The 12,302-nt window shown below is 42.0% G+C and overlaps 1 protein-coding gene across 3 annotated transcripts in view; it reads left to right on the top strand.

The window, feature by feature from the left end:
- The window catches only part of KIAA1549 (KIAA1549 ortholog), a 151,989-nt gene extending 140,684 nt beyond the window's left edge, over positions 1 to 11,305 (top strand). For all 3 annotated transcript variants that reach the window (XM_060107935.1, XM_060107934.1, XM_060107933.1), the window contains exon 20: positions 5,621 to 11,305. In XM_060107935.1, coding sequence (XP_059963918.1) covers positions 5,621 to 5,872 — 252 coding nt within the window. In that variant the 3' untranslated portion in view covers positions 5,873 to 11,305. The remainder of the gene's footprint in view (positions 1 to 5,620) is intronic.
- Positions 11,306 to 12,302: the final 997 nt, after the last annotated feature.

Genomic DNA, 12,302 nt, shown 5'->3' with positions numbered 1-12,302 from the left:
ACCCAAAGTCAGTAAAAGGAAAGAAATCATAAAAATCAGAGCAGAAATAAATAGAAACAAAGAAAATAGCAGCAAAGATCAATAAAACTAAAATCTGGTTCTTTGAGAAGATACTTATCAAGAAAAAAAGGGAGAGGACGCAAATCAATAAACTTAGAGGGGCCTCCCTGGTGGCGCAGTGGTTAAGAGTCCGCCTGCCGATGCAGGGGATACGGGTTCGTGCCCCGGTCTGGGAGGATCCCATATGCCGCGGAGCGGCTGGGCCTGTGAGCCATGGCCGCTGGGCCTGCGCATCCGGAGCCTGTGCTCCGCAACGGGAGAGGCCACAACAGTGAGAGGCCCGCATACCGCAAAACAAATAAATAAATAAATAAATAAATAAATAAACTTAGAAACGAAAAAGGAGAAATCACAGCTGACACTGTAGAAATACAAAGGATTATAAGAGACTACTACAAACAACTATAAGCCAGTAAAATGGACAACCACGAGGAAATGGACAAATTCTTGGAAAGATACAATTTTCCAAGACTGAACCAGGAAGAATTAGAAAATATAAACAGACCTATCACAAATAATGAAATTGAAACTGTAATTAAAAATCTTCTAGCAAACAAAGGTCCAGGACCAGATGGCTTCACAGGCAAATGCTATCAAACGTTTAGAGAAGAGCTAACACTGATCCTTCTCAAACTCTTCCAAAAAATTGCAGAGGGAGAAACACTCCCAAATTCATTCTATGAAGCCACCATCACCCTGATACCAAAACCAGAAAAAGATATCACACAAAAAAATTATAGACCAGTATCAGTGATGAACACAGATGCAAAAATCCTGAACAAAATACCAGCAAACAGAATGCAACAACACATTAAAAGGATCTTGCACCATGATCAAGTAGGATTTATCCCAGGGATGCAAGGATTCTTCAGTATACGCAGATCAATCAATGTGATACACCACATTAACAAATTAAGGAATAAAAACCATATGATCCTCTCAATAGATGCAGAAAAAGCTTTTGACAAAATTCAGTTCAAAATTCATTTATGATAAAAAAAAACTCTCCAGAAAATGGGTGTAGAGGGAACCTACCTCTACATAATAAAGGCCATATATGACAAACCCACAACAAGCATCATACTCAGTGGTGAAAAACTGAAAGCATTTCCACTAAGATCTGGAACAAGATAAGGATGACCACTCTCGCCACTCTTATTCAACATAGTTTTGGAAGTCCTAGCCACAGCCATCAGAGAAGGAAAAAGGAATACAAATTGGAAAAGAAGAAGTAAAACTGTCACTGTTTGCCGATGACATGATACTATACATAGAAAATCCTAAAGATGCCACCAGAAGACTACTAGAACTAATCAATGAATTTGGTAAGGTTGCAGGATACAAAATTAATGCATAGAAATCTCTGGCATTCCTATACACCAACAATGAAAAATCCGAAAGAGAAATTAAGGAAACAATCCCATTTACCATCGCAACAAAAAAAATACCTAGGAATAAACCTCCCTAAGGAGGTGAAAGACTTGTACTCATAAAACTATAAAACACTGATGAAAGAAATCAAAAACGACATAAACAGATGGAGAAATATACCATGTTTTTGCATTGGAAGAATTAATATTGTGAAAACGACTATACTACCCAAACCAATCTACAGATTCAGTTCAGTCCCTATCAAACTACCAATGGCATTCTTCACAGAATTAGAACAAAAAATTTTACAATTTGTATGGAAACATAAAAGACCCCGAGTAGCCAAAGCAATCTTGAGAAAGAAAAATGGAGTTGGAGAAATCAGGCTCCTTGACTTAAAACAATACCACAAAGCTACAGTAATCAAGACAGTGTGGTACTCGTACAAAAACAGAAATATAGATCAACGGTACAGGATAGAATGCCCAGAGTTAAACCCATGCACATATGGGCACCTAATTTATGACAAGGGAGGCAAGAACATAACAGTGAAGAAAGTACAGCCTCTTGAATAAGTGGTGCTGGGAAAACTGGACAGCTACATGTAAAAGAATGAAATTAGAACATCACCTGACACCATACACAAAAATAAACTCCAAATGGATTAAAGACCTAAATGTAAGACCAGACACTATAAAACTCTTAGAAGAAAACATAGGAAAAACACTCTTTGACATAAACCACAGCAAGATCTTTTTTGACCCACCTCTTAGAGAAATGGAAATAAAAACAGAAATAGGGCTTCCCTGGTGGCACAGTGGTTGAGAATCTGCCTGCTGATGCAGGGGACACAGGTTCGTGCCCCGGTCCGGGAAGATCCCACATGCCGCGGAGCGGCTGTTCCCGTGAGCCATGGCTGCTGAGCCTGCGCGTCTGGAGCCTGTGCTCTGCAACGGGAGAGACCACAACAGTGAGAGGCCCATGTACCGCAAAAAAAACCCCAGAAATAAACAAATGGGACTTAATTAAACGTAAAAGCTTTTGCACAGCAAAGGAAACCATAAACAAGATGAAAAGACAACCCTCAGAATGGGAGAAAATATTTGCAAATGAAACAACAGACCAAGGATTAATTTCCAAAATGTACAAATAGTTCATGGAGCTCAATATCAAAATACAAACAATCCAATTTAAAAAATGGGTGGAAGACCTAAATAGACATTTCACCAAGGAAGACATACAGATGGCCAAGAGGCATGTGAAAAGATGCTCAACATCACTAATCATTAGAGAAATGCAAATCAAAACTACAATGAAGTATCACTTCACACCAGTCAGAATGGCCATCATCAAAAAATCTACCAACGATAAATGCTGGAGAGGGTGTGGAGAAAAGGGAACCCACTTGCATTGTTGGTGGGAATGTAAATTGATACAGCCACTATGGAGAACAGTATGGAGGTTCCTTAAAAAACTAAAAATAGAACTACTATATGACCCAGCAATCCCACTACTGGGCATATACCCTGAGAAAACCATAATTCAAAAAGAGACATGTACCACAGTGTTCATTGCAACACTATTTACAATAGCCAGGACATGGAAGCAACCTAAGTGTCCATCGACAGATGAATGGATAAAGAAGATGTGGCACATATATACAATGGAATATTACTCAGCCATAAAAAGAAACGAAATTGAGTTATTTGTAGTGAGGTGGATGGACCTAGAGTCTGTCATACAGAGTGAAGTAAGTCAGAAAGAGAAAAACAAATACTGTATGCTAACGCACATATATAGAATCAAAAAAAATGATGCTGATGAACCTAGTCGCAGGGCAGGAATGAAGATGTAGACATAGAGGGTGGACTTGAGGACATGGGGTGGGAGGGAGCAGCTGGGGCGAAGTGAGAGTAGCATGGACACATATACACTACCGAATGTAAAATAGTTAGCTAGTGGGAAGCAGCAGCATAGCACAGGGAGATCAGCTCGGTGCTTTGTGACCACCTAGAGGGGCGGGATAGGGAGGATGAGAGGGAGGCTCAAGAGAGAGGGGATATGGGGACATATGTATGTGTATGGCTGATTCACTTTGTTGTACAACAGAAACTGTGTTGTGAAGCAATTATATTCCAATAAAGATCCATTAAAAAAACTTAAAAATAATAAAAGCAATATTCATTATGGAAAATCTGCAAGAGGCCTAAGAAACAGTTACTTTTCCTACCATTTTCTTCAATTATGGTAAAATACACAGAACATAAAATTTACCGTTTGAACCATTTTTAAGTGTACACCTCAGTGGTTTTAAATACGTTCGTAATATTATGCAACAATCCCACCATCCATCTCCATAGCTCATTTCATCTGAAAAACTGAAACTCTATACCCATTAAACCCAAACTCCCCATTCGCCGCTCCCCCCAACTCCAGGCAACCACCATCCTACTTTCTGTCTCTATAATTTTGACCTTTAAGGAGTGTGTTTGAACCTATAAAATCTGGACTTGATCTTTGGTGTGATCACTATATAAATATTCATGATCTCACATACCTCCTTGCTCTCCATTTGAGCTTTATTGTGGGTTTGTTAATGTCATTTCCATTATAACCACCGTGAGTAGGTGCCTTTGCCATAAGCAAACTGTATGGGACATCGCAATACATAAGTCATCTTCTGGAGGCTTCTTATCACTGTGGTCACTCCTTGATAGGAGTGGAATCAATATGGGCACTGGTAATTTCTACAAATGCTTTCATTTTTCTCAAGAATTTTATACTGAAGGGGATTAAATTAATGAATTTGAAAACACAAACCAAAATAATATTTTTTGTTTGATCCTTATCACTCTGCCTCAACTTTCGTTGCACTTACATGCTTTTCCAGCAGATACACTAAATTCCCTTTGTGACTGGATGCTTTTACTCAGTGGAAAGAAATTAACTTTAGAATATAATGTTCCCCTGAAAGATACATGGCTATCCTTATAGCCTCAGGTCTCTGCTTTACATTTGCTGACATTTTGCTCTTTCTGTGCCCAGCTTAGTTTCATGAGGTGTTCTGGGTTTTCCCGTCAAATCTGACAGGGACTTTTAGAGGGCCTCTTGGTCATGATTTGGAGAAGTGAAATGTAGAAGTTTTTCTAGGGCTTGACTGTCATGTTTACCAGGCTATCAGGTTGCTCTTTGCACAAGTGAAACCACAGACGTAGTGTGTGTGTGTGTGTGTGTGTGTGTGTGTGTATGTAAACAGATTTTTCACTGAAAAAATACGGAAAAAAATCACTGAAAAGTATAATTCTTGTCAAAGGAATGCTCAATCTAAATTTTGCCAACGTCAGCAAAACTATTGTATGTTTTAGCACAGATAACTTTTTAAAGAAAAGGCTCTATGGAGCACTGATATACAGACACACGGACAGATAGGATGGAAGATGACTTTGTGATCTCGTTGCTGTCCCATGGGCCCAATCTGTGTTCTCATCATACCTTCCTTGGGCTCTGGACTCTGAGCAAAGGCAGTTGCTGTTCCCGTCGGTCTGTCTGCCAGTATGTGCTTATCGCTTTGAGCAGACATCTTCATCCGACCTTCCCATCCATGGGCTGCTCTGGCCTCCCTCTCTTTCCAGCTCTTTAGGGCCCTTCCTGTTTCCCCAGCAGCCCACTCACTTCCACACACGGCAGCGTAGGGATTAGCCAGTGGGGCCGACTGCACATTCATTCTTTCTGTCTGTCTTTAAGCAAGTGCTTATAGCCCCTTGTTTTCTTTTTTTAAAAAAAAATTTATTTATTTATTTAGGCTGGGCCGGGTCTTAGTTGCGGCATGCAGACTCTTAGTTGTGGCATGTGGACTTCTTAGTTGTGGCATGTGAACTTTTAGTTGCGGCATGCATGTGGAATCTTGTTCCCCAGCCAGGGATCGAACCAGGGCACCCTGCATTGGGAGCACGGAGTCTTACCCACTGGACCACCAGGGAAGTCCCTAGGCCCTTGTTAAGTTCATGGGCTTCTTTATTGTACTGCTCTCCCTCGAGCAATTTGTCTGCAGTTACTTCTCTCCATTCCTGTCCTGGGAGGCTGAGTTGTCGGGTGGGAGATGGTCGGAGCACGTCCAGTGCCAGTTTGCATCTGATCTTCCCTCCTGTTTTCACGTGGGAAGTATAGTAACGTTTGCCATGTTTTTCAGACACACGTGCTCGGACATCAGGAGTATTCGTCACCGCTGTTCCAGGTGCCAAGGACTTCAGGTCGGGAGCCCTCGGCTCCTCCTGGGAACCTCCCGCACAGGGGGCTGCCGGGCGCTGGGCTGGCCTACCCTGCCAGCTCCACGGAAGACCTCCAGCCCAGCCACTCCTCAGCCTCTCTCATCAAAGCTATCCGCGAAGAACTGCTCCGGCTCTCCCAGAAGCAGACCACCGTGCAGAACTTCCACAGCTGATTGGCCTCACCTTGCAGATTTGCCAAGTATCCGCTTCCCATGGAAGCAAGACTAAAAGGAGATCAACTGAGCAGGTGTTTGGAAGAGGACAAGCATCTCCTGGGCTAAGGGCCCAAGTAAGGGAACAAGTTGCAATCGTAAAAGATGCCATAAGTCACGTGACAGCTCATGATGCTTTTAATACGTTGGCAATTTTGTGACCACCTAGGTTCAGTTGAAATTTATGTACTTTTGGCCAAAAGCCAGCAGCACTTAACGAAAGACAAACCACAATTCTAAGCTAATGAAATGACTAAGTTAGTCTCTTTTTTAAAGGTGAAAGATGAAAACGTGTAGATGGTGTAGGGATTAAAGGAATCTAGTATTCCCGTGGGAAGATGTGATTCAGACTGGTTTGTACAATGAACCTGCTGCTTTGTTTTCTGAGAACAGAGATTTGAAGACATTAACAACTTAATTTCCCTCTTTTCCTCCATAGGAACTTATTTTAATAGTAATATTAACAACATGAATACTAAGACTGTTTGGGAATTTAAAAAGCTACTAGTGAGAAACCAAATGATAGATTGTAGAGCCTGATGATTCCAAACGAAGCCATCAACTGCATTTTCCTTCTACTTCTGGTGCTACAGCTCCAAGAGCCCTTCACCTCGTCTGTGAAATGCAACTTTGGCTTTCTCAATGGAAGGATATGTGGAAGGTTTCATTTTGTTCTAGAAAGGGGAAGAAAAAAAGCCTCCCAAAATGGAAGGAGCTTAATATTTATTTGGTTATTCAAAATACATATCAAAGTTTAGATTTACATTCTTAATTGTATTTGTGGTTTGTGGATCGGACACATGTAACTGCCCATTGCATCTCATTTGAGTACATGTCTTCATCCAGGCCAGGCCTAAAGAATGAGGCTTTCAGGAGGTCCTCATGAATCCTTGCACTTTGCTGATGAGTTGCTCCCAAATTATGTTTGAATGAGAAATCCTACATAAGCAAAAATGATCTGTCAAAATTCCTAGGACCACTGAATGGTTGGTTATCCATGGATGCATTCATGGTAATCACATTTCCTGTGTTCAAGACCTGGAAATGAAACTGAGTTCTGTTCAGCTTCTTCGTAATGAGTCAAGAAAGGAAAGAAGAGCTTTGAGACCACGAGGGAGAAAAAATGTTGCTTCTAATTTCTGATTTTATTGTCCCTGACTCCGTCTAGTGACTGTTAAAACCGTCTTTGGGCCCAACAGAGGGGTCCTCCCACTTGAGATTGACCCCTGGAGGAAACATTTCTCCCCTTCCCAAAGTGGAGTAAGGAATAAAGTAGCAGGGGCTGTTCTGTTTTCTGGGACCTGAGTGAAATGAAGAAGAAAGATAACAAATTTCCATGAATCCTTTTTTAGTAGATCAACTAATATCTTTAATTAAATAACAGATAAACGGGCAGAACATGGGGTTCTGACTGGTCAATATCTGTGTATCTGTGTCAAGTTTTAAGAACCCTGAAGCAGCTAAAATAGGTTCCTAAAGTGTAATCATTGGGTTTCAGAGTCATGTTTCAGCCCTTCCTTAATTAAGCCTGTTGTATAGACTCAGAGTCTCACAATCCAGGGAAAGTTGATTCTGGGAAATTGAAATGTAGCCATTTTCATCTTTGCACCTCTGAAAAAGGGGGAGTGCAGGAGGACAAGTCTCTTGAGGATGCTAAATAAAGGAATGGGAACTCCTTTTTAGGCGACCCCCACAGGCTCCAAAGAGCGGGGGAGAGAAGACCCTGATCTGGGCTTGATTTCTTACCTCTTGGTCTTGGTTTAATACCAGACTTGCCCAGAGCGGAGATTCTCCTTGCATGTCATTCAAAAATATCAGGTTTCTTGAATGTGTAATTAAGAATTTCAGAGATCCAAGCAGCATTTTATTACGGACACCTTACGGTGAATTCAGATTGAGTGCTAGCTGATGGGGTAAGTGCTGGCCCCTCTCCTCCCATTCTGCTCATCGTCCTAAGTGTTCACACGCAGATTGTACGAACATGATTACCTCCTTAGAACATGGCAGGAATGGGCCTCTGTTTTAAACAGGGCTGCAGTAGCAGTTTTGATGCCTTTCAAACTAGCATAAGGGGATTCTACCTATATTTTTCTTTTTAGAACTGATACACTTAAACCGACGTCAAGACCAAAGATGACGTGGAATAAACAACCGGTGATGTGTGGTGGGTGTGAGCAGGCTGGTGGGATCCCTGGCACTTTTGTGTTGTCCGTAAGGCATACTCAGTTTGCACTCAGTTTTACCATCGTGAGACTCAGAACAGACTAGCCGTCGTGGGGAGCACCACTCAGTGAATGGGATCTACGTAACGAAAGGTCCTCGTGGCAGTCATGCGTGGCTCTGGAGTTCCATTTATTGAAACACCACAAAATGAAAAGTTAAACTTTACGTCTGTTCTTTTTTCCTCTTTGAAAAGTTCTAGTGGTAATAACGAGAGCTATAAATTTGAGTCAGAATTTTAGAGAAGATTGTTTGGAGAAATGATCATTTTCAGAATCTACACAGTCACTAAGTCACTAACTGGCTGTGTCAGGTCTCTGAGCCTCATTTTCCCCATCAGCCAAACGAGAACAGGCCTCCCCTGCCCTCCTCCCAGGAAATTTCTCATTGAGAGAATCAGATGTGGTCACATGTGCAAACGTCCCTTGAGGAGGGAGCACAAAGCACTGAGAATGTAGACTATCTGTGTGATTGCGGTGGGATGGGTGATCTGATCTGCTGTGGCCTCCCAGCGAGCGAGTTCCCGTGGAGGGAACCAAAGCAAAACTAGAGTCCCCGTGTGACTCCGCTTCCTCTCTCCTGCTTTGCTTTAAATTCACTTCCTTCACCGTTAACTTTCAATTGTCATGCATCTTTCTGCTCCTGATTTTCTGCTGTTGGCTGGCACCAAATAAGTCAATAGGAGCCCTGCCTTCTGAGATGTTAGAATCTGAATCAAACAATACCCATGGCTATAAAAGATGGAAGAAAAGGAAAAATAACATGGTTTAAACATCAGTAAGATTCACTGAAAGTGCACAAGTGCATTAGGCACTCAGAAGGAGGAATGGAAGTTGCACATAGGGAAACAGTGGGATCTTGGGGAGAACTCAATGTCAGAAGCTACGTTAAGGAAGACAGGAGCTTCCCAGGCGCATGGTGAGGTGGTGTGGGAAGAGCCGGATGGACAAAGTGGGTGAAGCTGCCACTGAAAATAACCTTGATCCTGATCTGCTCCAATATGGGGACAAAATCCCTAACTGCATGGTCGAGGGAGTTTTATAAGAGGAGGAAGTGATGCTATGAGGATACACTTGCAGGAATACAGCGAGAAAATGACCAGGCTTGGGAAGAAGGTCGGCGGAGGAAGAGATCCATTCTGAAGGGGAGGGGAGAGTCCCAGGAACTGCTGGATGACCAATGTCAAGTGTGAAAATAGACTTCCACCGAGGTCTACTGCTTAGAGCAGATCTCAAGGGTCAGCCATTCGGCCACATTTAATCCTTTGTGGAGCATAGTAGGTTATAAATAAATATATTTGACTTCTATACAGCTGCCTACATATTTTCCTCCAGATTATACTTAATTTCAGAGTGTGTTTTCATTTTGGTGGTACGTGGCTTTTGAGCAGCAGACTAAGCTGTTTTTTTGCCAACCAGATTTTTCAGGGCATGAGGCCTGTGATGCAGGGCACAGGTGAAGGGACACCTGGAGGCTTCGGGCTGAAACAGGTAATTCTGTGCTTTATGAGCCTCCTGTTGAACTGTGTACAGGGTCAGTGTTTACTGTGTTTGCACAACTTAGTGCTCCAGTGACCAAACCAGTCACTTGGACACTGATTTGCATTTGCAGTACTTCAGGAGTTAATCATTAAATACACTTCTCTATCTCCTTCATACGAGATTCCTAGACATGAATGAATCTGTTGGTTGGAAGGAGAGCTGGTTAAGGTTCTGGGTGGGTGGTCAGGGGGCTCCAGTGTTAAGTACCATGCCCGCTTTCACTGTAGATGTTTTAGCCATTTCATTTCTACCTCCAGAGCAAGTCCCCAAAGCCAGTCTCCAGAGCCCACTTACCCACCTTTGTTCCAGGCAGGAGCGTGAAGAAGTCTACTTCTGCACCTGCATGTAGACCATTTGAACACAAACCACATTTTGGGGTTTTTTTTTTTTTCTAAGCACGTTTTTATGGGATGGTAACTTGAACTTCATTTTTACGTTTCATCCAGCACCGTCATGGATATTCTCGTAACAGGTGAGGGGTTTCTCTGAGCAACTGCTGTAACACACTCATAAACTGTATTATTAGGCTTACACTTGTTACCTAGCATACAAGGAGTGTGTGCATTTCAGGTTTCTTTTGATATCCTTGGTGATGTTCAGTGTTTAAACTAGGACTCCTTTCTCTAATTTTATGAAAAAGACTTGAAAACCGAAACCTCACGGTACGATCCTCATTCCACGCTGTGTGTGTAACAGAACACTTGACAATTTATCTTAACACGCAGCAGCATCGACATTTAGGAAAAGAATATCAGATGCCTTGGAAACATGAAACAAAGTTGGGAACCAGTGAGCAAGTGAAAGAAGGAAGGAATGTCTCCCTCTGAGGCACTCTGTCCAAATTCCTTTCCCACAGGGTAGATAATCATGCAGGCTCTTTGCTTTTCCTTCTTCCTCTGTTTTTCTGCTCTGGGGCCACTTCACATTTAAAGAAAGAGTGGATTAAGTAGAAGGGACAGTGAAAATTGAAGTGATTTGCATCTTGAGGTCCCTGATTCCACGGAATCTTTCTGGACAATTTGGAACATCATGAATAGCCCCTTCTCATGTCCAGCAGATTTCCAGCATCCATAGCTTGACTCCCTAAGTGTGCAAGGTCGGAATAGTACAGGGCCAACTTATAGCCAGGCTCCCTGTACTGTTCCTCCTGCAGATGTGGGGAAGGAGGAGGGGGCACTAGGGGGAACAGAGGCTCCACCAATGGGCTCGGTTGCTCTAAGCAACAGAGGGTTAATTTCAGAAAAGGGGAGTAGAAACTCTCCACTTTGCCCTCCTCCGGGCACAGTCTGGGGATCAGGCGAGCCTCGCCCTTACGGGAAAGGCTGCTTAGCCGAGCCTCTCTGAGATGCCTACTTGTCTCCGACGTTGTCAAGGTTCATGTTCTTATGACTTTTCCTGCACCCTCATTCCTAGATTATGAATATTAATGTACGAAAATATGCAGAGTAAGTTGAGGACACTCGTGGGCAGTTTGAACTTGACAATCATGGTTTGCTGGTCTCAAACGGGCCCTTAAATTTCAGTATGGGTATATGATTTAGTCATCGAACCCTCCCTTTGCTGGTTATGTTTCTACCCTTCAATTAGCTGCACTGTTTTCTAATGTGCTGTAGAGTTTTTGAGATAATTTATGCAAGTGTTTGGTTTCCATGTTTACAATTTATACAGCTTTCCTAGCATTTTAAATGGAAATGTCAATAAATGCTATGAATTGGTGTCAAGTGATACTTTCTGTTTATTTCCTTTGCAACATGATAATTCATTTGCGAAGTGTGAAAGCTGCGTGAGATGTTTTTCTCTAATTTCCGTGTCCCTCATGAGAACACCTAGTACTTTCATTTTCCAAAGAATTAAGTTGAAAGCAGTCTATTCAGTGTGTGGAATTTGCAGAATTCTCACATTGGTCGGTGCCTCTCCTTCCTACTCAACTGTTTTGCTTTACGGCTCCCCGCTAATCAAATTGATGCTTCCATTAAGAGCAGATTCATTTTGGAATTAAAAGATTAGGACTGCAGTCTAGAAAGATAACTGAGAAGATCGAAGTTTGTATAATCTTGAAACGTAATAGGGTAAACCTGGAGTTGTTTATGAAAAGAAAATAAAAACCCCTTGAAACTGAGAACAACAAGAGGAACTACAAAACACAGTGGGACACAACAAAGGAGTGAAATGTGGAAACCTGGATAGGATTCTAGAACAACAAAAGTTATCAGTGGAAGAAATGGTGAAATCCGAATACAGTCTATAGTGTAGTTAGCAGTATTGTACAGAGGTTCCTTTATTGATTCTGCTAACTTTAATATTAGGGGAAGCTATGTAAAAGGTATACAGAAACACTCTATTTTTGCAATTTTTCTCTAAATCTAAAATTAATTGAAAATTTAAATACTAATCTGGTACAGATAAAGCCCATAGGCCCCTGCAGAGGCTAATAAGAGCCTGCTGTAGGCATCCATGACCCAGAACTTGCCTTGCTTCTCAAGGCAGTCAGCTCCTGCTGAAGTGGAAACCACAGTTAACAGTTGCAAGTCTTGGCAGAAAATAAGCCTTCATGAAGGAGAGTTCACAGGATCAACCAAAAGGAGAATTAGAACCTAAAAATTCCACTTTTTATCTTTTTGAGCAGAGAA

Source organism: Mesoplodon densirostris, chromosome 9, assembly GCF_025265405.1.
Source record: "Mesoplodon densirostris isolate mMesDen1 chromosome 9, mMesDen1 primary haplotype, whole genome shotgun sequence".
Classification (NCBI taxonomy): domain Eukaryota; kingdom Metazoa; phylum Chordata; class Mammalia; order Artiodactyla; family Ziphiidae; genus Mesoplodon; species Mesoplodon densirostris.
The sequence above is the reverse complement of the archived record's forward strand: the minus strand, read 5'-3'. Positions and strand labels throughout refer to the sequence as shown.